General features: G+C 36.5%; 1 protein-coding gene across 2 annotated transcripts; it reads right to left on the bottom strand.

The window, feature by feature from the left end:
- Nucleotides 1–217: 217 nt before the first annotated feature.
- On the bottom strand, nt 218–27,931 carry LOC114424957 (transcription initiation factor TFIID subunit 1-like). Of its 2 annotated transcripts, XM_028391652.1 has the most exons (21): nt 27,324–27,931; nt 26,842–26,948; nt 25,824–25,886; nt 25,606–25,651; nt 23,983–24,231; nt 22,011–22,129; nt 15,360–15,516; nt 13,997–15,113; nt 13,012–13,214; nt 12,633–12,870; nt 11,545–11,881; nt 11,055–11,264; nt 10,533–10,625; nt 9,742–9,945; nt 7,787–7,993; nt 6,688–7,174; nt 6,339–6,523; nt 6,057–6,179; nt 2,993–3,055; nt 1,609–2,661; nt 218–861 (listed from the first exon to the last, which is right to left on the bottom strand). In XM_028391652.1, the coding sequence occupies exons 1-21, from the start codon at nt 27,367–27,369 to the stop codon at nt 496–498; spliced, it is 5,673 nt and encodes a 1,890-aa protein (XP_028247453.1). In that variant the 5' UTR covers nt 27,370–27,931; the 3' UTR covers nt 218–495. The 2 variants fall into 2 exon arrangements, with proteins under 2 accessions (XP_028247453.1, XP_028247454.1); XM_028391653.1 differs by lacking the exons at nt 25,606–25,651; nt 25,824–25,886; nt 26,842–26,948; nt 27,324–27,931 and adding an exon at nt 24,642–24,863.

Genomic DNA, 27,931 nt, shown 5'->3' with positions numbered 1-27,931 from the left:
TTTTAAGAACTAAAGATGAGATTTAGTAAATAAGTTTTGAACGAAAAATGTTCAACATCAATCAATTGTTTTAATTACGGAAATTTGAAGTAAGAAAATGACGAAAAAAATTAATTGCAACAATTAGTAAAATTAAAGGATTAATTCCATTAGAAAAACTATCGTTAAATAATAGTGAAGTTCTCCAAAAAAAAAGATTACTGATAGTAAATACATATGTCCATAACTACTGCTATTCTGCTTTTATTTTGTTTGTTTATCATCTAAAAGAATTCTTTTTAGTGGTCTCAATCTACATTGTTACACGCTGAAAATTTAACGAGCTACATGGTTGATACATCACCCTTGTTTACAACTTGCAACCCTCTTTGCATATCGTTAATAAAAATACAGGAGGCATTTTGGTATCTTTTAAAACCATATTTACACAACATTTGAAAAATCATTTAGCTCTACCAAACAGACCTCCAGATCATGATCTGAATTTGAAATGGTTTAGAAATCTCTAATTTCAATGCCAGCTTCTGCTTCAGTGAGGCTATCATCATTCTCATTCAACAAATAATCACAATATTCCAAAAGCATATCTGCAAGCGGGGGAATTCCTGGATTTCGCCCGTCGTTATATTTATGTGCATTAAAAGTAATCTGCCACATGTCGTGCCTGAAATCTTCTCGGCTCTTGTACTCCATATTCCGTACTCTCTCCCTGATTCTGGAAAGATCCATAGGCCTCTCTATAACGTCCAGGTAGTCGGGAGCCTCCTTCTTCGACACCGGTTTCAAGAAAAGATACGATAGATCATACCTATCTTTCACAATGGTGTCCACAACGCTCTCCAAGATATTTGCCAAACCAACCTTCATAGGAAAATTTAAGTTAAGATAGAGCTAGCTCAAGCCAAGTGAAACACACAATAAATGCTACAAAACCATAGTAAAAAAGACAAGCACTAGCACCGCAGCCATACAAATAACTTCAAAACTATTTCTAACCAAAATCATATATCATAGTTTTACTGCATAAATCATAAACACAACTAAATGACATTGTTTCTTTTGGGCATTTGCATAGTTTATTTGCTCAAAATAAAAATGGCAGTCTTTCAAAGCTTAAGAAACAATACTGAAGACTAAACTCTTCTATCAAGAAACATAGAGAAAATAGAAAAATAGGACTGCTCAGTAAGAAAACAAGGTGAGCCTCTGTCAAGGGGTGAAGGTTATACTCCCACAGGAGGGGCACCCCTGCACTCAACTTGATGACATCCCAAATGTAAATCAATAAATCATTATGATCTTCATTTTGCAGAATGTAAAGGTATTTGTAGCTTAATTTGAACTACTAAAGAAAAAAGAAAAAAAGCAGGCTGCTAACATTTGAATTACAATTCTAGACAAAATCTTGAATTCACAACAAAAATAATCATGGCAATGACATGAATTTGGCTCCAGGACTGTTTTCTTTCCAGTCCTCAATATTTTCCTCAACTTTCCTCAACTGCTGGACAGATATTAGCACTTTCATGTCATAAATGACCAAGTAGCTATTGCTAATTTGTGTCTAATTAACATGTATGAAGATGAAGAACAAGGATAGAAATGTACCTCTCCCCCTCCCCCTCTTCGGCGTTTTGTTGGCGGCATATAATCTGCACCAATCTTTCCTAACTCAGTAACAGATCTCCTTTTTCCACTTCGGTCTCTTTCTGGCATTCTCTTATCATGTCTTCTTGCTCTGGGGTCATCTAAATACTCATCTCTTAACTCAGGTTTCTTCTTCTTCTTTTTCTTCTTAGCTTTTTGTCGCTCTTCCTCCTCCCTTTCTCTTCTAATATCTTCTTCAAATCTTTTTATCTCGTCTAACCTTTCTTGCTCTTTGAGCATCCTGATTTCTTCTTTGTGATGCCTTCTTGCTCTGTCTTCTTCTCGAAGCCTTGCATCATTTCTCCATTTCTCTTGCTCTTCCCGCCATCTTCTGTCCTCTTTACTGTTCCATTTTTTAAAACCTTCAGTTCCATACACAGTCTCCTGTTTCTTTTGTTTCTCAAAATTTGACAATTCAACAATTCTTTTAGTTTTTCTGTGTTGAAGTCCAGTGTTTCCACCAGGACTGTCCAGTTCCAGATCAATAACTTCCTTTGTACGCTTTATAACAATCTTTTTGTGGCTTTGCTCCCTATCTATTTCTGTAGGCGGGCGTATTTTAATTGGGAACTTATGAGAATCAACCTGTCCTCTACCTGAATCAGTAGGAGGCCGTATAACAATAGCATGCTTACGAGATTCAGCCAGCGTATCATCTGGTTTCACTTTCTTGGGAATAATTATCTTATTAACCTTAGCAGACTTTGCAGTTTCTGAGTCAGAAGTGACTGGCTTGTCAGAACTCTGCAGGGTTTCTACTGCAGGTTTATCAGAAGATTTCTCTGTGGAGCTGCATTTGAATTTCAATGGAATTTTTGTTGAATTGTCAACAGGAGCAACTTTTGTTGCGCTTTTAGACATTGACTTTTTGGAGGGAGCTTTATGCTGGGAGAGACTAGAGGGATCCACAAAGCTAGATTTTCCAGATGATTTTTCCATGTCTGCAGATTCAAGTTGAGTTTCTAGATCTTCACCATATTTTGGACAGTTCTTATTCGTTCGCATGTGCCCAGCCTGGTTCATCAACAAAATAATTACAATAATACTATATATCAAAGAATGGGGCAAAACGTTCACGTAACTAAATATACCCTTCTATTTTAAATTAATTGATATCTTTTTATTTATTAATGTAGAAAATTTAGATTTATTTTGGTTTCTTGATCATGCTTTGTTTTCAAAATACACTTGTGAAGTAACAATTTAACTTTACATCTACAGAAATGATTTTTTAAAAATATTTTTTGTAAGAAAAAAAGTTATCAAAAGCATCAAACCATAAGCAACATGTGTCAAAAACTAATTGTAAAGGGTAAATAGGCTGTAAACAACTCAAGATACACACCTTACCACATGCTCCACAAACAAAAGTTTCCCTTGATGGTTTTTTCTCCTTAAATACCTGGTTCTTCAGACATAAATCAAAGATAATTTCAGGAGGCAGAGTAAAATTTAAAAACATTATTACAATCATCCTGAAAGAATGTGAACACAAAACTCAAACACATACATAGATCAATAAGTTTTTAGCACATCTGCAATATACACAATAATATATTGCATTTCTGAACATGCATCAAGAAGACTATTTTCATGTAGGTTTAATTACTCATTTGGTCCCTATAGTTACAAAAACTTTCTCTTTTAGTCCCTATACTTAAAAACATACCATTTTAAATCCATTTTAGTCTTCGCCATAGGGACTGAAAGGGATTAAAATGATATGTGTAAATGGGATTAAAAATGATATGTATTGGAACTAAAAGGAGATGTTTTTATGTATAGGGACTGAAATTTTTTTTTGTAACCATAGACATCAAATGAGTAATTAAACCTTCCATGTATTTAGTTCCACTCTAGCAATTACTGTAAAAATCATAAGCAGTTCCAGACAAGAAGGACGGCCCTAATTTCTCCATCATTCAATAGAATGAAATGTAACTACTACTATATACACTTTGGATTTAACCTTAATGATCAAATTCCCTCTTTATTAGTTGCCTAAGGTTGATCCAAGGTTGTCAAAATCAAGATCTTGTGTAACTTTTGGAAGGGGAAGCTTGGCAAGTAAAACCATAATTAACATTTACTTAAACTCCATTTGAAAATACATGCAGCAGTTACAAATTCAAATTAAAGTTAGAATTCAAAAAATATTATAACTAAGTAACGTATCTCAGTGCCCGAAGAGTTTTCCGGAACCCATGACCAACTGGTCATCAAGACAATTTGTGAAATGCACCATTCCACTTTAAGTGGAAGAAGAGGGAAAAAAATCCTGGTTTATTTTAAAACAAACCCGAGACCCCCCACTCCCACTTCTCAACATCATGTTTTCTAAAAATACAACCCTCCCTTCATTCCTCACTTGACCCATTCTCCAACCCCATATGCATCTCTTTCCTTCCCACCCATTCCCTCCCCCTTTTGTCTCAAAAGTTCCTTACAGCCTTGTCGTACCCAAGCATGGGAAAGTGATTAAAGGGAACAATACCAATCTCTTTAAAACACTCTAGATGAGCTCTTGGGAGGTAAACCCATAATCCATAAGGGTAGATGGTAAATTAATAGCATAGATTAGTAATTAGTAATGGGTTATGTGTGAGGTGTTGGAAATTTAATTGTTGTGACTTCCTAAAAACCATAGGCATTTTAATTTGGGGATTTTGTCTAATCTCTTGTTCTTTTGATCTTAATGCCTAGATTCCTTGGAAAATACAGTGGTTGCTCCTCCCAACGGCATTGAAGAGTTTGATTTGGTTCTCTTCGGTTGTGAGTAGCTAATCTACTTAGTGGAACTTTTGATTGATTTTAGGAGAAGCAAGTAAATTTCAAAATAATATATTTTGGTGATTTTGATTTCTACGAGTAATTATGATGTTTTAAAAAGCTATGATTAGTACTATGTTATATTTTTTTTTATCAGCAAAATAAATGTATTATATATATAGGATTAAGAAAGTACCAGAGGTACTAATACAAAAGGGATATACAGTCCTTACATCTAGACACCAGAGATGAATGGTATTCTAGATATTAGGAGAACATCTAATTTGTTCTATTAGTATCACCCATTACATAAACAAAACCCTGTCTAATATTGCTTGACCATTGATTTAGATGGGTTGTGAAATCTTTCTCAAAATGTCTAAGCCAAATCCAGGTCAAGAAAATAGCTTCATCAAACAATCGATTAGCATCGAATTCTGCATTGGAGAACAACATTCTGTTTCTAAGCTTCCAAATAGCCCATGTTATCGCCAACCACCAATACCTCCATCTCTTGCCTCTTAATCCTTCTGTCTGTATACCTATATGCTGGAGAAAATGTTGTGTAGGCCTGAGGGGGAAAGCACATTTAATATTCAACCAAGACATCGATTCCCACCAAATTGGTTGGATCATGATGCAGTGGAAGAACAGGTGAGATACCTCCTCCTCAGCACCTCTGCAAAAAGGGCAACACATATCCTGAATCTGCATTTGTCTCCTGAGCAGATTCTTCTTTGTTGGTAATTTGTCCCTTAACAGCCACCAAGCAAAAACCGCAATCTTACTAGGGATTTTTATCTTCCATAATTCCTTACACCATTCCTCTTGCTGACCTCCTGCAGTAGCTTACACCATTCCATCTAGTACTATGTTATATGATTACTAACTACTTGAAATAGTGAGCTATGTGTATGTCAAGGACATAAGTTGTGGTGCTCTCTATAGTTGTTCTGGCACTTGATTGTTGGGTTGGATATATATCTATATATAGTTTGTATGGTTTCACAGTTGATGAATCAAGATATGGATTGTTATGTTTATAGGGGAGGCTTTATCAGATTTTCGGTAACCCCGTGTTATCTTTTATTTGTGTCTTGATATAGTATTACCCTCAGACTAGCCAGACTGGATAAACTGTAGTTTGTGCGCCAGTCACGATCCTAGGATAGGGTCATGACAACTTTACTGTTGTGATCGCCCTCGTCGTAATTCAAAATATGAGATAAAAAATATTTTTATAACACAAAAAACTAAAAGACAAAGCAAAAAACCCACAAAACTTGGGTACAGTCATGAATGCACTTGTCGCTCTCTTTATCAACAGTCATACTATTATACAAAAAAGATAAGTGCTAAGAACACACTCATTTAAGCACACTTTCTCTAATTGGTTAAAAAATATTGAAAACTACAAAATTAGGAGAGAGCATCATTAAATACGATTTGAGACCCACAAAATTGTCATTTTCAATAAATTTCAACCAATAAGAGAGTGTATCCATAAGAGTGTGTTCATAGTGTTTCTATACAAAATAATCAGTGTTTAATACTATTGCTTATACATAAACTCAACTATTTAAAAGGATTTATCTATGAGGAGAAAAGAGTGACGAAACAGATTAAAATTGATCACTTACCTTAATTCCTTCTCCCATATTCAATTTGATTTTTTTATTGGGTATACTAATAGGCATAATATCATTCTTCTTGGCTTTATTGACCTTCAGTGATTTGCTTTTTTTAGCAGGAACGTTTTCCTCCTGCCAAAAACGTGTAATAAAAATATAAAATAATTAGGCCTCATTTATAGGTAATTAATTCTTTACATATTTATGATCAGATCTTCAAATATTTTCTGAAAGTGTTTTAAACAAGATGCTAATGACAAGACAATGTGAATAAACTAATTATCATCTTACCTCCCTAAGATCTGTGATTGCATCCTCTTTCAAGTGATTAGTTCCATCTAATTGTAAAGTATTAGTTATTTGCTTAACTTGTTCAGCATTGTCAAAGGAAAATTTTGATTGCATCTTCGGTACCAATCTTGCTTCTCCCACCATAACTTTAGCTTTCTTCTTTTTCTTTCTGTCAGCTTCATAATCTGGACATATTATTGCGAAAAGAAAAAAAAAGTCAAATATGACAAGTAGCGTCTTTGACTTCAATTTCAAAATATTGATCCAATTAATAACTTATAGTCATTACATTAGAGCAGCCCTAACAGGATCTGGAAATAATAGTTCAATAATCAATGAAATGTCATACCATCCATAAGCAGCCTGCATAATTCAGCAGCCTCAGCTGCTTCATCTTCTATTTCCTCCTCTGCCTGAGCTAAAGTTGGGCGTCTTCTCATTTTAAGACCCTTAACGCCATCTCCCTTATCACGTTTTAAGTCATTGGTACCCTCTTCTCCTTCTTCACACTCCTCAGCATCAAGTAAATTTTCCAGATCTCCAGCAAAAGAATCCAAATCACTATTCCCTTCTGAATCACTTTCATTTTCATCACCATTTACAGCTGACAGACTTTGAACTTGTCGATCCCAAATCTCCTGGCATTTCTCTCTGGTCTGCTGCTGTAACTGAAGAAAGGACATTCGCTGGCCACGAGCATATTTGCTGATAGTTGTTGGATCAACCTTAACCCCAGATGTAGCTTGTTCACTTGAAAGTTTCCGTATCATAGCAATGCGATGCCACCTAGTTTGTTTTGCAATGACTTCCTCAGGAACATTGAACTTAAGAAGAACCTGGATAAGACCATACTTGAGATTAAAAGCAGGAATCCTAGGAATTAAATATGCAATGCTATTCCATCCTTATAATTGCACTCAGAAGTCAACTAGACACTAATAAGACAAACCAAACTAGTGTTTGGAATAAAATCTGGACAAAAAGAAAAAAATACTAAATAGAAACAAAGAATACTAATAAGCAAAATAAGCATATATCGCGGAACCAAATTCAGTTTTCAATTGTAGCTGAGATTAATGAAAAGGATAAAAGAATGAAGGGCAATCAAATAGGCTCTTGCCAAATACTTGTCTATTCATAATTTCATATTCAAGTAAATGGAATACTAGAATAATACATTAATGAAATCAAATATCCACGGCTTTTCAAGACACCATTTATTGATATAGATATTCATTAGAGATCAGAACATTTTGCTGCACAAATTTTCATTTCTAAAGTTTACAAAACAAGATTCTCCACTAATCTCATCTTTATTCATATCACAACTAAGTACAATATGCGAGGAAAATCTTCACCTGCTGGAAAGTAAAGCCTTTTTTAAAGTCAAGCTCTATAGCTTACATAAATACATACAGTTCAGAACAGATCACAAAAATACCACACACCTCTCGTGCAGCATCCATGCTTAATCTACGTAGATCAGCATCTGTACCGGTAACAGTAGAACCTCCACGGTTAGCAGCTGCTTTCTTTTTCACCATTGCACTAGACACTGGTGCCTTTGGAGGTGCCCGAGCATAGCTAAAACCCATGCCACGACCAGAAGGATCACCAACACCAGTAATTTCCATTCGTTCAATATTTTCCTTACCCTGTCAAAAAACAATTCCACCAACAGGGGATGAAAACTCATGATTAATTTAGTCAACTACTAGAACAAAAAATAACAAACATACTTATTGCAGTGTAGTCTATGAAGCACCGATTTTCAATTTGTTTCACGAATCTGTAATGGATACTGATACTATTGGATTTTCATAAGATGCTTTAAAAGCTTGGATACTTCACCAATACGTATTGGTGAAGTATCCAAATAGTCAAACACATTAGAATGTATAATATAGAAATATTGTCCCTTAATGAACCAAAAATTGAAATTGTTCTATTTATGAATGATTTCAAGAAAGGAATGAGATTGATAGTACTGTTCCTATATGTAAATTATTTTTGTTTTTAGTAATATCCAAGAAAATATGTTTTTAAATTGGATTAGCTGAATTTTAAGTATATATTTATTTATTATGTTTTATGAATTTGTACATATTTCTAAATATGTATCCTACATGGATCATATCCTATATATTTTTAAATAATTATATCGTCGTATCGAATACATATTGCATCCGATACTCGTATCGTATCTATGCATCATAGGGTGTTGTAAATTTTCATTAGATTAAAAAGAAGAAATAAATCATAATAATCCCTATCTTCTGAAAACATAACTCCCATTTTGAACAGCAAAAAATAAAAAATAAATAAACAGAGATGTAATACACATACAATAATTCATACAATAATTTGTACAACATTTTTTATGTCCATCTCTCTTCATTACATCATTTATTACATCTCAAATTTCTCTCTCTCTCTCTCTCTTTTAGTTGTACAAATTGTTGTACAATTATGTACAAGAAACATTTCTCAAATAAATAATGCACCGCCAATTAATTCTACACACAGAAGCAAATTATCACTACAATTGTAAACAGATGCATGAATTCCATTGCTGAGTGTTTCTAAATTCAATTATAACAACTATTTTTTACACTTTCCATTCAAATTTTATAGGATTCATATGACACTCAAATGGAAGAATTGCAGCAATTCTAGGTAACTTGTGGATGCAGAACTAATATCTTTCAGGACAAGTCGCTTGCTTCATGCAAATGTCAAGAAGCAATACCATCTTATCAAAACATAACATAGCAGAAGAGGTCACCTTTATAACATACTGCAGTGAGCTTCTATTTTCTGGTGCAATTTTCAAATTGCAAAATATAAATGAGAGGTCAAAAGATAGAAAGATAAGTTTTTTGCTTTTGATTGCTTCATTTTAATTGTCATGAAAAAAAACTTGATGGACCAAAATTACACTCAGTCCAGACTAAGTGTAATTAAAAGTCTATTTAAAAATATTTTTTGTTTATCAAAAAAGTTTTAAAAAAATCTTAGAGGGCACACAATTCTCAAGCCTTGGCACAAGATTCTTAGTGAAAAACAATAGCATGTTTTCAAGCTTCAAGATCTTGTATAAAATTTTAAACAAGTGCAAATGTATGAAGAACCTACACAAGTCAGTAAATAATTATGGAGAAATTATACTTTACATCAGACAAGAATACCTACAATGAGATCATTCTATAGTAGTTGGTTCATCCTTGATGGTCAACTATGCTTTCTTTAATTTTTCCTCCCGTATTTTCCTTTTACTTTATAAACCCATTTTCACTTCTACCCTCAAAATAATCAAATGGACATATATAAACAAATTTTCAGCACATAACCAGGATAGATGCCAATGCCAAATAAACTCAAAATCAGATTTAGCATAGATCACCTGGCTTGTACAGGCAACAAAATTGCAACTCAAGTTCCAAGGAGTAATCTGCAGTTCCCTCTCGATGTGTGATGCAGCAGCCAATGCTATTGCTTCATCAGGAAGACGACTCATTGCAGATGAAATATTAGTCGGGTGTGTTTCAGTAATTCCTAAATGTTTTAGACGGTAGAGGCTAGCTTGCATGCTTTCGTAAGCACAAACCTAAAAAAATTTATAACAAAAACAAGACAAAGAAGAAACCATATTAAATGAAGCAATATAACAGATAGATCTTATAACAAATAAACAACAAAGCAAAAGTACCCAAATTCTGGACAAAGCAATTAATTCACTTTCAACACACAAATGCATCCCAAGCTAAGCAGCATGTAGATTACAGACCATCAAACTTACAAGATCATAAAAAATAATAGAAGGCGAGCATACAAAGCACACTGAGCATCCAATAAAATGCATTATTGTTTGGCTAAATTACTCCATTGGTCCCTCTCTTTATTTAATTTTAAGGGACCAAATTGAACAAATTAAATAAAAAGAGGAACCAAGAGAGTAATTTAGCCGTATTGTTTTTTGAAGCCTCATTTTTTCAACAACCCAAAAGCATCAGATATGAACCAAAAAGAACTCTACAAATCATGCTGTTGAGGGATTAAGTTTTACAATGCAAGTTCCAAATCTTCATTGCATGTTTTAAAGATGATTTATTTTGCTATTAATAGTGCATTTCAACAGAATGACATGTTTTAATTTATAAATGAAAAAACAGAATGTCATATGATATAACTTACAAGCTCTGGTGTAACCATTTTTCTCAATTCATCCTCTGACCAAATGCGAAAATTTCGCTTTTTAACCAAAATTGACTGTCCATTTGTTCCCCTCTGCAGTAAATAATAGATATTGAATGAAGCATTCAGGTATACAGCAAACGTAATCAGGAAAAAAAAAGATTGTAATTCCAATATAAAATTGTCTGGCAGAAATTTTCATTTTTCTCTCTTTGAAAATAATTGGTTTGAGAAAATGTTTTTTTTTTCATTTCCTATTTTCATAAATAATTACAAAAATTTCACAATGTTTTTACTTTATTTCTTGTTTTCAAGAATCTATACAGAAAACAATAATTTTGTTATTTCCACTGTTTCCTATGTAAATCTTTGAAAACAATGTCACTTTTTTTGTAATTATTTATGAAAGCAAGAAATGAAAACAGAAGACATTTTCAAAAACTAAACAAGCCCTAAGGAATTCTATTAAGCATCCATTTCTTATAAATTGCTTGGGTGGCAAGCTTTGTGACTCTCTTATACCTGTAAATTGGCATATTCCTTGATTTTCTTACGGAATGATGCTTCTGATTGGTAAGGAAACTGTGAGAGAAATTCATCAACACCAATATACGGAGGCAAATGTCGCTTCTCTGCTGCTTGGAATTCACGGCACATGTGTACCAATAGCCTGTTCATCATGTAAGTCTGAAGATTTTTACTTCCAGGTGATAATACCTCCATGAGAGGCTCCTGCAAAGCATAGTATAAAAATTATTATCACACATCACAATTATAAGATGCACTTTTTTTCATGCCACTGTCAAATTTTCAGAGACATAACTTGGGACTTTGGTAGGCAAATTGCATATGAAACAAAGAAAAGTTAGTCAAGATATAAATACCACATAATTATGAGTATGACTACTCAAAATATCACATCCATTAAGATTTTACCAAACAACTAACTCAAAGATTCAAAAAACTTAAAAGTAGACAATTAACAAAAAGCACTTATCAAGAATATACAGACCTGCTGTCCGACAACATTAATTTTATCAATGCGCCTTAATGATAGCTTTCCCTTTGATGAACGAACCAGCAGGTAGTCAGTTAATGGAACTTTATGGGGAAATATGGGTGCTCTATACATATTTGTCTCTAGTGATGACTGACTGCAACCAGGCTTTAAATCTCCAAGGAAAGGAAATTTATCAGCAGGATCCAGGGAAATAATGTGCCCCAATCTACTATCTGTGTTGCGTAATAAGGAGCCAGATTGGTCATCTGGTGAGCATTTTTGATAGTATGTACAAAGTCTTGCACCCATTCCAACATTGCTCAAAAGTAAAGGCCTTTCTTCACAATACCTACAAAGAGAACCTATTTGTTAAGAATTAAGATTACATATTATTCTGTTATTTATGATTAGATAGTAATTAGTGATTTAGTCCTTATAACTCATTATTAGATTAATCCTATGTAATCAATGCTAATCCTATTTGCTCATCATAAATAAAGGCTTAGTGTGGCCATCCTTGACACACAACATTACAGTAAAACACTGTTATAATATTCAATGCAATCCACAGAATCTCAGTGGAGTATCCACAATCCTCATTCATTTAGAGAAACCCGAAGGAGAAACAAAGTAACAAGAGTATGACCATTGCAGATAAGAAATTAACAAAATATTAAAATCAATTGCGGAAACAACATTGCTCTTGGATGTATTAGATTTGGAGTCATGATAACATGCTTGAGATATATTCTATGCAGAAAAAACATAAATTGCAAGACTTGCAATAATTTATGTTTTAAGATGGGGATTAACTATTACACAGTATGTTAGGAAGCCAGAAAATAAATGAGAAGAGAATGTTTTTATTATTGAATATTGAATATTCAAGGATTTCCCCTTTCAATAACCGAGCCACTGCCCAATTCACAAAATGCTAATGAAATTCTAAGCTAATATTAATTCAGTGCTTAATTTTCTTTTATCTCTTTTCCTCCCTCAATATCTAAAACTATATAATTTCAACACAAAATATGAAAATAATGTTGCCCCAATGGAAAGCAAAACATGTAATAGCAGCATAAGAGTTTCAGGTCACTTACTCCATCAGAAAAACATGTCCATCTTTTACAGACAGATCAGACTTTTTCTTGAATGCCCCAGGAGGACGCAAGGACTTGTTCTCACCAGGAACCCTTTGTGCTTTTGGCCACAAATGTATCTTTGTACGAACAAGATGTAACAAGGAGTTTGGTTGAACATTTTGTGCAGCAAGTGACTTGTGATCTTCAAGCTCCCTCCCCAAATAAAATGTTTTCACTGTTTCTGATACCTTAAAATCTACCCCCCAAAAAAATCTCAGGTCAGTCATACAGAAGAGGAGACAGTACGCTGAAGACCAGAATAAACTTGCAGTTTAATTATGATTTTAATTCCATAACAGAGATAAGAAATTTTATTATACATGAAAAAATTCACAACCTAGCTTTTTGGAAGCTTTTGCTTTAACAGAAGAGAGAGTTTCTTCAACATCGACATGCAGTTTACTCCCCTTGCCACCCAAACTCTTTATAATAATTTTCATGGGTCCTTGTGTTGGCAATTTCCCTTGTTCTTTGACAGCCACCTCATTGTCATGGGGATACCATAGTGCTTTTGGCCGGTGAAAATTTGCAATATCTTTACTGCAAAAGAGTTGGTAAGATTATAATGACAGAAAATCTAGAATGCACATGTAGACAATACTCACAATAGATATTAAAGTGCCAGATAAAATTAAAGCAATGGCATGGCTCACTTATACACAAATCAATAAAGGTTTTGCAAGAACTTGATATATGGCATAAGAAATCCAAACACTGTTGTAGATAACTAACAGATCAATGAACGAACTAGTCTAATGGTGACTGATTATGAGCAAGCAATGGAATCCTTTATTAACAATGAAGACCTTCAGTACAGTTCACATAGGTGGTCACATCTCGGGTAACTTTGGGATGTTTTGTAAATATATACTGTCAAGCTTAGTCTAGGACAATAAGTTAGTAAGAAAATTCTACAATGTACCCTATTAAGCTCGGTGTATACATTGAATATACTAATTATATTATGAAAAACATTGTGGTACCAACAAAAGTTCACCTACACCAAGACAGATGAATAAATACAATTTTTCCAAAAGAACCTGGTTCATGAAAAACTGTGGACTCAAGTTATATTCTTCAAGAATAGTGCATAAAAACCAAGAAAAATAGAAAGCCCAAAATATTTGGAGATAGAGTGCTCTAACCAAATTAGGTATCAATTAGCCAAACAAACATCAAACAAGCTTACATGTAAGAATCAACCAGAACTTCATTTCAAAAAACACAATATTCTAACTAAGCAAGAATGTCTCAAAAGAGGTTACACATGCTACAAAGTACAAACCAAAAGTGTTACCACCTCCAAACAAATAAATTCTTACTTGCTCAATTTCAATTTCATTGTCTGCAGCTTCAGTGCAGGTTGTGAGTGAAAAACTTTGACACCATGAGCTGAGCGTTTTTTGGAATTTGATTTCAGTTGCTGAGAAGTTTTACGGTTTGAATAGTGTTTGTCATTAGCAACATATCGCCATCCATATTGACTTCCATGTCCTGGTAGCTCAGAAGAATCCCCGCTGCTTAATTTTAAAGAATGAGTTAAAATCATAGCCCCAGCATGAAGGCAAAGATGTGTACCATCCTTGGTATCTAAAACTTCAAAGTGCATTTGATCATCCTGAAGATCAAAGATAAGCTTCGGTTTCACTGTAGGCTGATCAAGCTCCTCCCATATTATCTTGTCTAACCAGGAGCCCTCCATCATGTCTCTGTTTTGTGATATAACCTTGGTAAAGCGCTTCACTTGACCACTTTGATTATGCTCAGATATCTCTGCATCTCTTCCATCTGCAAGACTAGAACTATCCACTTCAGATCTGGATTCTAACCTTAGAAGTTGGGGGTGAAAGAGACTTCTGGATATTAAATTGGTCTTAGCTCCAGAAGAATCCCTTGAGCCAAAGGGCTCCAATTTGACAGGAGAGCTGCGCATTAAGACATTATGATTTTTATCCTCCAGTACCTTCTGAGGCTCCATCTGAATATTATGGATCCCACTTTCAATTTCTATTTCACTGCCACCAGAAGCTCCCAACTCGGGTCCAGAAATTTCACAGCTTTCAACATTATTATAACTTGGAACAGGAGAATTGCCCCAAAGGATTTTATCTTCCCAGTCTTGCTGATCAAGAGGATAAAAGTTGGCCAACATGAAAGGATGATCTTTCCAGAAATGATCTTCTACAAAATCCCCTTTCATCGGTTCAGCACTATGACACGAGTCCTTTGATTGTTGATCATCTTTCCTGTCCACTGAGGCATCCGCATGAAGAAATCCAAATTTTGGAAACTCCAAGTCAACATCATTGCTTTCTGATACATCATTATGAACTACACAAACCTGTTTAGAAAGAGAGAGACTCTGGGAGAAGCCCTTGAGAAATTCCTCTTCATCCTCTTCTACAAAATCATCAGTTAAATCGAAAGACTTGTATCTATCTGTAAACAAGAGGGGGGGGGGGGGAGTCAATTAAGGCAGAAGCCACACTGACAAACACTGAAGAAAGATAGCATTCATTTTGCCATTCAAATCAAATCTCATCATTGACAATTCTAAATTTCATTCACATATTGTATAAATTGTGCAACAACTATTTAAGTTTTCTAACGATACCTCTCCTACAAGATATAATAGACTGACAAATGAAGACAAAATTCAAATAAACATTTCCAATCTCCAACTACCTCTAGGAATAGAATGTCGATGCTCTCTCTTTTCTCCCTTTCTGAGAGGTTCATGAATGCCAAAGATTTCAGAGAAACGTAAAATTGCCACACCATCTTCCACACATAAAACAGGCAATGGCATAGCCATAGACCTTTTCTGAACTTCAGGGCCATCCTGTTTTTTCATCAATTAAGACATTAACATGTCAATAGAAAGTCAACCATGAAATTTATAATCCTATCAACAATAATTATCATCAATGTTAGAGAAATACATGTTAGTGTGTTCATTACTAATTGGCTGGGCTTGTAGCAGGGTACTACACCTATAGTACACATGTACTAAACCTACAATTAATAATATAAACACACACAAATGGAGCGAAGCTGCATTCATCATGCAGAAATCCTTTTACTCTTTCATACTCCCCCACCCCACTTTAGTTATGTACAATCAATTCAGTACCAAACTGAAACAGCATCCTAATATTTTGCATATTTCTCAAGTGCATCAAGTAAAATAGTAAATAGGCCAGTAAGGCCACCATTTCAAAACAAGGTGGGAGTTATGAGCAATTGTGCATATTTCAAGTAGCAAACCTCCAAAAACTAAGTTTGGCACAGGTTTATATCTCTAGCATGCCCCCATATCACCACTACAAAAACCAAGCTTTTTCCCACTAGGCAGGGTTGGATACAAGGATCAAAGAGGCTGATTCAACCATGTACTATGAACTAGTACCTTCACCAATTTCATAGTTGGTCTAAAACCATTGATAGAGGTTAGAACAGCATGACAACAAATATCAAAACATCAACATAAGCTCCATTTAGGCAGAGAGAGAATGAGAGGTAGAGAGAGAAATAGAGAGTTTTCACGAGACAGTGAGAGAGAAGTCCCGTGTTAGCTTCACCAGGAGAGGGAACGACGGCGACACAACAACGGCAATGGCGCATGACTGGCAGCAATCGGAGAGAAACAGAAATTGGAGGGATTCTTCTGACATATCTTCTTTCTATTTCACCCGATTCCCTGACAGAGTTGGAGAAATAGACTTATGGCGAGCTTTCAAGAAATGGGGGGACGTCAAGGAAGTTTATATTGTGAGAAAATAGAAGTGGTCGGAGATATGGCTTCGTCAGGTTCATAAGTGTTTCAAACGTCCGGTACTTGGAACAACAGCTTGATAATATTATTCTCGGAGGCTTGAAGCTGCACGTGAACGTGCCAAAACATGGTAGAGACAAAAGGGAGGCTGGAAATGAAGACGATGCTGCTAAGGCGGTATCGATCATGAAGGACAAAGGTTCTTAGATTCTTAGAATGTGAGTTTAGGCCTAACTCAACCCAAAAAGCTAGCTCAAGAGGTGAGGGTTACCCCTCACTTATATACTCTTACTTGGCTTTATCTTTAGCCAATGTGGGATTTGAGTTTTTTCCAATACACCCCCTCACGCCTAACACTTCTTGGGTTAGGTGCGTGAATAACAATGGTGGGTGAGCCTTTTGAATAATATTGGATATGCTCTGATACCATCTTAGATTCTTAAAATGTGAGTTTAGTCCTAACTCAACCCTAAAAGTTAGCTCAAGGGGTGAGGGTTTTCCCCCACTTATATACTCTTACTTGGCTTTATCTTTAGTCGATGTAAGACTTGGGTTTTTTCCAATAAAGGTAAAGCAACGGAGGTAAGCATGCAACTTGGCAAAGGTGTTGTTCAAAAGATTGTGGCGTGGAAGGACACTGGAACATCGCTAACGACAGCTCTTGATAGCGAAAAGGATAAACAAACCAACAACAAATAAGCAGGTACAAGTGCGAAGGCGGCGATACCCGAGAGTAGCAACAAGAGCCCAGAGAAGAGGTGGCTACCTAGGTGTAACCAGCAAAACAAGACATCTTCAAATAGGGGATTTCACAAGTCGCACTCTTCCATCGTACTATCGGTGCCGATGGAAACCAAAGCATGGTTGGAAAAAGCTTGGGTTGGGTACCTAAGGAACCCAATGTACTTTGACAACTTGGATGAGGAACTCTGCTAGGACGGTGCGGAGGAGATATGATTCTGATCACAGGGTGTGCAAAGATAGAATCCAAGAGCTTTGCAAAGAGGGTGTCATAAGTGGGCTATCTATGTTCCATTCTCTTAAGAAGCAGAGTCCGGAGATGAAAACAAGTTTTAGGATGGTTTGAGTGTTGTGTTGGGGTATCCCTCTTCGTGCTTGGGATACAGAGAACGCCAAGAAGATAGTAGGGAGTGTTGGAGAATTTAAAGATGTTGATGATGATGTTGAGAACCTATGAAGAGTTAATCGCACTAAAGTTCTCGTCAAAACAGTATGGTCACCACTGACTAACCACTCCGTGACAGCAAAAATCAATGGCGTCGATTTTGCCGTCAAAATCGTAGAGGAGACTTGCTATAAGTCAAGAAGATGTAGATGTAGTAGGTGGAACTTTCTAGATTCATTGGAGAAAATCTCGTTCGCAAGAGTGATGTCTGTATGGAGGTGGCGTCGGTGTTCTCTCAGTTCGACGTAAAACTTCAACCGGTCAGGGTTAAGGCCAGCGGTGGAAAAGGTGGGGGAAACTCTAGGGACAGTAGTAGGTAGGGTGGCGAGACAAAAAGGGCTCCCACAACGGTCACGTTGAAATCGGTCAACCAGGGCATAGTGGTTCAAAATTTTGTGACATGTGAGCCCACACAAACTGTGCGAGGAGGAGTAGAAAAGGAAGAGCAAGGGCATGCTTTTGGCGGGGTACAGGGTGACCATACCTATACAGAGAAAGACATGGCGACATCAGCAGGTAACAACAACCCTTCTTTGTTGAGCGCGGCGCACCTACTCTTGCAGAGAAAAAAGAAGATTGTAGTCTCTTAGGGGAAGATTTCAAGGCGAGCCTGAGTCTAAAAGCAACGGAAGTGAGGACAAAAGGGGAGAGAGAACTCAATCAGGTGTTTTAGTGGGGCCAACAAATGTTGAGTTAGCAGACAAGGAAAGTCCTTTTAAGAGAATAACAGCTTTGGAGCAAAGTAATGGGCCTAATTTTGTATTGATGGTTTATAGTAGAAATAGAAAACAAAAAGGGGAAATTGGGCCTTTGAAGTCAAGTGGTGGTATAGGAGGGGAAAATAACATAGTGACCAAAAAGGAGAATTGGGCCAACTCTGAAGGCCCTGTTGCATCAAAAGAAAATGGATCACCTATTTTGATGAAAGGCGGGAGTGGGCTTAAAGAGGTGGCCTTGTGGGACAGAAATAACAGAAAAAAGGATGCTGGTCATACAATGCAATAGGTTTCGATTTCTCTTTCAAGTGAGACCTTGAAGGAAGCAACAAACACTTGGACTATGGCAAAAGATATGGGGGTCAGTTATGAAGCAGAGGAAGGAAAAATGATGTCCAAGATTGCTATCTTAGAAGGAAAAAAACAGAGGAGTGGTGGAAAGGTTGGGAAGCAGTATGGGTGATTAATGAAAATTATAACTTATAATATTAGAGGTTTGGGAGGGGGGTTAAGTGGAGTTCTATGTGCAGGATTGTGGTAAAGGAACAAGTGGATTTGTTATGTATTCAGGAAACTAAGCGAGATTGGGTGGATAAGTGGGTATGTCAAGCATTGTGGGGGGATTCAGAGGTATGCTGGGCAGAGAGTCCAACAATCAATAATGCTGGAAGTGTGTGGTGTTTGTGGAATGAGTCAACTTTCTTTGTTGAAAGGAAGATCATTGGTACTAGATTCATTGTATTGGAGGGAGTGTGGAGGTGTGATGGCGAAAGAATTACCATTGCAAATATTTATACACCATGTGTTTCGGCACTGAAAAGAAATCTGTGGGAAGAAATAAAGCGAATTAAAGAAGCAAGTCAAGTTGCAATGTGGTGTGTTGTAGGGGACTTCAACAGTATAAGAAGGCCATCAGAAAGAGTGGGCCTCAATCAGTGGGAGCACGAAGGAGGACCTATGAAGGAGTTCAATGACTAGATTGTTGTCATGGATATTGAGGACGTACCATGTTGTGGGGCAAAAATATAATGGTACAGGCCGAATGGGTTAGCAAAAAGCAGGCTGGACAGAATCAGAATATCTCTGGAATGGCTACTAAAATGGCAAGGGAGTACATAATTTATCTTGGACTGTAATTTCTCGGATCATTGCCCCGTTTTGCTTAAGATTTCTGACGCGAATTGGGGCCAAAGCCTTTAAGCACATTAGATTGTTGGTTCCAAGATACATCATTTAAGAAATTTGTCAAAGCTTGGGATGGGTGTTTGGTCCACGGCTGGGGGGATATATATTGAAGGAAAAGCTGAAGAGGCTCAAACAACATCTGAAAGCGTGGAACAAGGACCAATTTGATGATGTTCAGCAAAAATTCTCCACCATTGAGAAAAAGTTGAATGAGCTTGAGGTGAAGGGGGAAAACAGCCCACTGAGTGGTGAAGAAGTGCAGCTAAGAAGGAAATTACAGGGTGAACTTTGGTAGGCAGCACACCCAAAAGGATCTATCCTAAGACAGAAGACAAGGGTTAGATGACAGAAGGAGGGCGATTGCAACTCAAGGTATTACCACTTGCTAGTCAATTGGAAACATCGTCATAACATGCCGGTGTGTCTGTTAGAGGAGCTTGCATTGAGGAGCCTAAACGCGTAAAGGAGGCAGTGAGGCAATTTTTTAGGACCAGATTTCAAGAATCTCCTGAGTTGAGGCCACTGCTGGATGGGGTTGATTTCAAGACTATTGATCAGTCAGATAATGTCATGCTGATAGCCCCTTTCGAGGAAGCAGAGGTCAGGCAGCTGTGTGGGAATGTGGAAGCTCCAAGAGTCCAAGTCCAGATGGGCTCAATTTCAAATTCATCAAGGAATTCTGGGAGGTTCTTAAATCAGAGTTTCTTAGATTTCTTGGGGAATTTCATGCAAACGACATCTTTTCGAAAGGAAGCAATGCATCTTTTTTGGCCTTGATTCCAAAAGTTCAAGATCTACAGGGTCTTAATGAGTATAGGCCTATCTACTAGGTAGGGTGTATTTATAAGATTGTGGCCAAGATTCTATCAAGGAAGCTAAAGAGAATCTTATCATGCATCATCGATGAGCGTCAAAGCGCATTTATAGAAGGAAGGCACTTGTTGCACAGCGTTGTCATTGTTAATGAGGTTGTTAACAGGGCGAGGAGAAACAAAAGAAATGCTTAGTTTTTAAGGTGGACTACGAAAAAGCATACGATTCTGTGTGTAGGGATTTCCTCCTTTACATGATGAAGAGGATGGAATTCTGTGAAAAGTGGGTGTGATAGATCGCAGGATGCTTGAAGTCTTCTACAGTCTCAGTGTTGGTTAATGGGAGCCCCATACATAGATGAGTTCCTCCCCCAAAGAGGCCTCAGGCAAGGGGACCCATTAGCCCCTTTTCTGTTTAAGATCGTGGTTGAGGGCCTGATGGGATTGATGAGGGACAGAATTCCAACAAGGGTGAATCTATTAAGAAGAAATGTGGATCTACAGGATTCCAGATGTCCGTCATGTTTGTCGATGGATGAAGATTCACATTTATTCTTTAACTCTAATAGGATCATACCAATGTGGTAGGAGTGTCTACAGTATTGCCACAAACACCAAAGGAACACTTCTTACAGCACTCATACTGCTGTATGGAAGGTGTGATTCAGAATAGGTGGCAAACACTGTGGGTAGCTTTGACATGGCGTATATGGCATTATAGGAACAGGTTGGTTTTCTCCAATGAAGAATTTGATGGTCAGAAAGTGCTGGAGGAGGTGGTTTTCTTTTGTTGGTTGTGGCTGAAAAACATGGAAAAGGATTTTGAAATACCATTTCATGTATGGACCAGTAATATTAAAGCTTGGCTTTTGTAGCGGGGATAAGGTTCATTTGTGGGTGGGATTTAACATGCTTTACATCACAGGGACTTGGCACTCTAAAATATACTGCTTACAATATATATTAGACTCCCAAACTGGAATAGAGATGGTAATAGTGTGGCAGAATGTACAGAAAACAATACCTCTGGTACTGTTAACAGTTATTACTCATTATTAATACTATATATACATATTTTAGCTGATAAAAAAAAAAAGCAAGGATCAAACAGCACCATAATGTCCCCAAGAGCATTTCATTTTAGGTTTCAATTTAGTGTCTGTTGAGATTTATATTATCTGATGTTCAAAACAACTTATTATTAAACAGATAGACCCTTTCTTTCTTTTTTGGCAGGGGGGGATTTGAGATCAGTATGGGGGAGCTATGTTTCCCTAAAATTAATCAAGTCCAAAAAGGGACTAAATTATGAAGAATGATCATGTGGTCACAGGCTCAAGCCACACAACTATAAATATTCACATCAGTGTAGTTTGAGAACTAAGTATACTAATGTGGCATATGCATTCGCTGAGTAGGCAGCTTTAGGTCAAAAATTACTTATGTGTTCTGACTTACATTTTCTTTTTGAACAAGTTTTGCCTTATGTTTTGTACCATTGTAACACTTTACATGAAATCAACTCAAAAAATATTGATCTCAATGCATTCAATCTCTTTTATGTCATTTCCCTCCCTTATACCCAAAACCCTGTAATTTGAACGAGAATAAACATCAAAAGGCAAAAAGAAATATTTAGGAGGTAGCAAAAATGAAACAAACCTCCTCAAGTTTTTGTACATCAGCATCCAACTCTTCAGTCTGCGGTGAGTCAACATGTAATTCATGTTCAAGCGAACTCTCTTCTTTAGATGCATCCACAAAACTCTCTTCCTGCTCCCCTGAAAGAACAAAGCTAGCATATGTAAACTGCAAAAGTCCAATATGAAATGAGGTCCATCTACCATTCATTCAGGAAAACCAATCATTTTTAATTTTCTTTCCAAAGATTTTCAAGCTTCAATCCTCACAAAATCATATGTTGTTGAATTGAGCTGAGTTGCGCTGAATGATAAGGTATCAGCTTTTGGTCAAACACAAAGCTATTATTGTTAAGATCCAAACCTATACACTAGTTGGATTCAAATACCACCGTTAATAAGTAGGGTTTTTTAATCTTTTTTATGCATTTCCAGCACAGCGCAAATCAATTTCCCAAAGGATAGGTATTCTTTGCCTTTGTCAATTGAATTAAAATATATGAAACTAGTTCACAATAGAACCTGTGCCTAGTCACACTCATGCACATTCAATTTCTAAATTGGATGTGTCAAACAGAATGCAAACATGTCATCCACAGGTTCAGGAGGGATTATAATAAAATTTTGGGAGGACACATGGATTAACGATGACATCTCTCTTGTAGCAAAGTATCCAAGACTATATTCCATTTCCAACCAGCAAAACCATGTTATACAGCAATTGGGAGCGCAATCGGACTCGGGGTGGGAATGGGATTTTAGATGGAGGAGATCATTATTTGATAGTGAGGTTACCATGGCTGACAGTTTTTTAAATGATATTGAGGGCAAGACAGTTCACCCATGCAGAAGAGATGAGTGGGTCTGGAAAGCGGAGCCAAGCGGCATCTATTCGACAAAAAGTGCATACAATCTGCTGCAGGGGGAAATCATAGAGGCCAGCGCTGATGGAGTTTTTGCGGAACTTTGGAAATTAAAGGTTCCAAAGAAAGTTTCAGTTTTTGCTTGGAGACTAATTCGAGATAGATTGCCAACAAAGACAAATCTGAGAAGACGACAGGTTGAAATGAGTGACTGCTTGTGCCCTTTCTGCATGACCAGCGAGGAATCTGCAGGGCACTTATTCTTCCAGTGCAATAAAATTATTCATATCTAGTGGGAGTCTTTATCTTGGGTTGACACCATTACAGCACTACCAGAAAACCCCAAGATGCACTTCCTCCAACATACACTTGGCAAGCCTGCTGGTATTGGGGCAACTAGATGGAGGTGTTGGTGGCTGGCTTTGACATGGACAATTTGGAAGCAGAGGAACAACTTACTTTTCTCTAATGGCACACTTAATGCCAACAAACTGCTGGACGACGCACTGTTTCTGTTGTGGTCTTGGCTCAAAAATTTCGAGCCACATTTTGTAATACATTATAATCATTGGTCCTCTAACCTTAGAGACGGCTTTGGTTAGGATATACTCAGCTTGGTTCCCTTTCAGACTGTCTTTAGTCTGATTTGGAACCATTAGCTTATCGATCCTTACTTGTAATGTTTGTACCTCTGGTACTTCTTATATATATACAATTATCTTTGCTGATCAAAAAAAAAAAAAAATCATAAAGGACCTGGTAAAGCATACTGGATATGATTAAACAATCACATGGCAATGGACAAAATGCCTAACAGACCATCTATGAATCAAACAGCATCTACTTCCAAACCTGTCCTCAGCGAAAGTGAAAGAGAACTATCTTAAAGGTTCAAATAAGGAGAGCCATAAAAAATTAAAAAGTAAAAAATCAAAGCATTCTCATGCATGACAAACAATACATCTGTCTCCAGCCAATATGCTAGAACTAGATTACATGAACCATAGCTTCTTCACCTTTATGAGAACTGAAACCAACATAACATGTAAATCTATATCGTAAGTTAAAAGCAGACAAAACAAAGCACAACAGCAATAACAAAGTGGTGCAATTCATGTAAAAAAATATTACCAGCTAAAGGGATGTTATAAACTTTAGAATCGTCATTCACAAAGTCTTGCTCCTTTTCAGATTCTTCATCATAATTTTCATCATCAAAGACAGAAGCTTTGGATTCCAAACATACAGAGGCTTCAGAAGAGAAAAATTCTTTTTTTGGCAATAAATAGTCCTCTTCATTGGCAGCTTCTGTCTCTGGACCATCATATTCTTCATCAATATCTTCATAATCAACAGCGTCTTCAGCTTTTACATCACAGTCTAAGATTAAAAAGAATCACAGTTAGTAAACTATTTTACAGGGGAGGGAAAAGAGATGGCTTATTTTGCAACCAATGCTTCATTTCATCAAATTCATACTATTTTACAGACAGCTAATGCCTTCGATGTGAATTAGCTTTATCAAATGAAATTTCCAAGGATAAAGAAATGTTAGAGCAGAAGGGTCAAGAATCCTCCCAACAGAAAATAACAATAACAAAATAACTGAAGATCAGCCTGAAATACTCTCAAAACCCTCTGTAAATCTGTCAAAGAACCTCAATGAATAAATTATGAGATCCAAATCAAAACCCTACCCCTCACATGCAATCCTCACAGGAGTATGTCTTATGATGAGAGAAAGGAATATTGGCATAATGCCCTAAGTGGAAAAATACCATGAGACGCACCGTGTAGGAATTCTAGGGATGTTGCACAAGATGACCTAGTCATGTGAGAACCTTGTATGAAAGGATGATCTAGGGATGTTGCACATGCGATCCTCACATGGTAAATTTCTTGCATTTTGCTCTAAATTGCATCAAAGCCCCGTAAAAAAAGAGCTCAACTGCATAAAACCTTAACAACCTTCTACTGATCAAATCCCAAAAAGGGTCCAATGAAGTGTTTACTGTTTAATAAATCAATTCATTTCGACTAAAATGCACATCACCTAAGGAAATTCATTTTGGTGCAAACAAAAGCCAGGAGCACCTACCCCATATTTTAGGAGCCAACCAATAGCTATGTGACACTATATGGAGTTAACGAATGACTATTATCCACACATGTTCATTAATACCAGTCACAAGCCATCACTGAAAATTCATATCAGATTGTTTTCTCGATCTACTTCTATTGACTAGTGCCACTGGCCCTTACTAACACCTAGCATCAGGCATAACAACTGAGGTCTTAATTTTACAAAAACAACTTTTTTATATAATATTTTCCAGAATGGAGAGTAACACCCAGCGTCAACTGACTCAACTCTAATCCTCCAATACCATGGAGGATACATAAGATGAGGAATGCTAGCAACACACTCTACAATTTGCTAAAAAAAATTAAAACTACAAAATGAGGAGAGTCACTAAATAAGGAGTGGGACATACAAAAATTTGTGATTTCCAATAAGTTTCAGCCAATAGCAGAGAATGAGTTCAAAATAGTGTGTTGCTAGCATTTCTCCTATAAGATTTACAAAATTTTATTCTTTCATATGATATTTTCTACCAAGCATATGTCATGTGGGAAAGAATTCTAGTAGAAATAAAACACAGGTGAAGTGCTCTCAGTTGATGAGGGAAAAAAATGATACCAACAGAATATCAAAAACTGCATGATATAGTTTTTCCTGGCAGACAACTTCACCTTGTTCAACAACGTCAGGTGGTGTTTGTGGTGATTTTCCTGACAACTGCAACCAACAAACTAGCATCATCATCATCAAAATAGAAGAAGAGAGAGAAATGAAATATAGAAGGAAAATCTGATAATTAAATTAACAATTGTTAACCACATCAACAGATAGCATTTTGAATTCCAAACTTGAACAATACAGCCAGATAATGATATTTAGATTTACTTACATCTATATCTGTCAGTGATGGACCCAGCTTATCAGCTAATGCAGAAAGATGCTCCTTTGCGTCCTAAAAAGGAAATATGCTTATTTAGCACCAGCTTTACAGTTTCTCACCGAAACACGGAAACGTAAATAAACCAAGCATAACAACAACATGGAATATGCAATTTCTCATTCAACAATCAATACAATTTAATTTTCAAAATGGGAATACATATCCTTAAAGATGCAATTATTTTCTAGAGAGACCCCCCTCCCTAGAACCTCCAATTTATCCTTCCCTGGATCATTGATAATCTGGCATGCCCATATCACAGAAGGTAGTTAAAAACATAAAGTGTAAACAGCAATCTAATAGGGCATGAATTTAATCAAAACAAAAATCTTATTGTACATAAATTTCAGGTCAAACTCATATTGCACTACAAAATCAGCTGTAAATTTGGATGCCTAAAACAGAATGATCAATTTTATCTGTAAAGTAGAAACTTGACCTAACTATTGTAGGGTGTGTTTGGAACTTTGGATGAGTATTAGCAAAATTGATCTTGAAAGAAATAAATTTTGTAAAATTGATTTTGAAGTGCAATCATTTATATTTGGATGTTTTTACCCTAAAAGCAAGTTTGATATAAAATTTAAAGTAAAATTTTCAACCTAATGCAAAAGCTACTTTTCATCACTTCTAATCAAACTGAGGTTTGGAGGCAAAATCGATTCTATCCAACAATAACCAAACATTAGTATTTTCACTAAAATGACAGTTGCAGAAGGCAAAATCACTGCTGATAGTTTCCACCAAGCAACCAAACACAAATGTAGCAAATAATCTATCAGTCTTCGCAGTTTGCACACTAAATACTAAAATCCTCCAAAATTGAATTGCACGTATGACAGACAGTAAAAACAAAAAAACAAAAAGCAACCGAACATGACATATACGCATGCATCATCTCAATCCTGATTTTCCAAACGTGTTGACCCCAAATTCAAAAGTAACAATAAAGGCTGCATAAAATTACCTCATCAAGATAATCAACATCGAGATCACCAGAGTTATCTACATTTCCAAACATGAACCCAAGAAAACGATTACCCTTGCCAGAATCCTCATATTCTTCTTCGTCGTCTATCATTTCAAATTCACCAAACATGGAGTTAACAAACTATACCAAACAAGAAACCAAATTACATACTAGAACACCACCAAAACTCCCACATGAACTTTAGCTTACAAATTTAAGCACATGGACACTAACTTAGATTCCCGCGCAACCATTCAACCCTATTTCGAATTCTAAACCTAATATTAAAGAGAGAAAAGCTTAAATATGATAATAAACAGCCAGAACAAGCAAACGAAACATGTTCCGAGCCTACAACAACTGAACAACTAGACTATACATTCAATTACTTAGCTACTTCTTTTTCCTTTTTTTTTCTTTTCCCTGTTCCGGCATTTCTCATGCTACTATTACCCAAATTTCATCAAAGAAAAACTCACCTTCATCCCTCCCATCTTGCGAGGGGCTATCCGAATCGTAACCCATGGTGTCTGAACAGAGCTATCCGCGAATTGTAACAGAATTCAGCACGAACTCATCGAAGAAGCACAGCCGCAGCTGCAGAGCATATAATTCCAGCAAAATTAATTCCAATTACTGCCTTCTTCTGGAACCTTCGTTGCCTCAAAAACCCTATTTAAACTTCACTAGCGCTGTTTCACTCCGCAATGTTCCTCTTCGTTCCCGAAAGAAAAAGAAAAAAAAGGAAAACGAAGTTCGCAAATTAGGTTTCCTCTCCTCGCCGTCGACGGGATTCAAATTGAGCTGAACGGAAGAGTGCCTCGACCTAATGGTGAACGGAGTAGGGTTTCCGGCGAATCAGCGGTTATGGTTGATCGGAGATTCGAGAATTGAGTTGCAGCTTGTTGTTGCCGCACGGTCTTATTTGTATTTATTTATTTGAAAGCGAGATCGTTCATTGAGAGAGGGGGTTATGCTATGGTATGAATGGTTTTATTCGACTCCGTGGGTATATAATCTGCCTCCGTTGATGGAAATGCCGCAATGGACGGTAAGGATTTTCGCTGGAGAGTGATCCATTCAAAGT

Source organism: Glycine soja, chromosome 9 (assembly GCF_004193775.1).
Source record: "Glycine soja cultivar W05 chromosome 9, ASM419377v2, whole genome shotgun sequence".
Taxonomy (NCBI): domain Eukaryota; kingdom Viridiplantae; phylum Streptophyta; class Magnoliopsida; order Fabales; family Fabaceae; genus Glycine; species Glycine soja.
The sequence above is the reverse complement of the archived record's forward strand: the minus strand, read 5'-3'. Positions and strand labels throughout refer to the sequence as shown.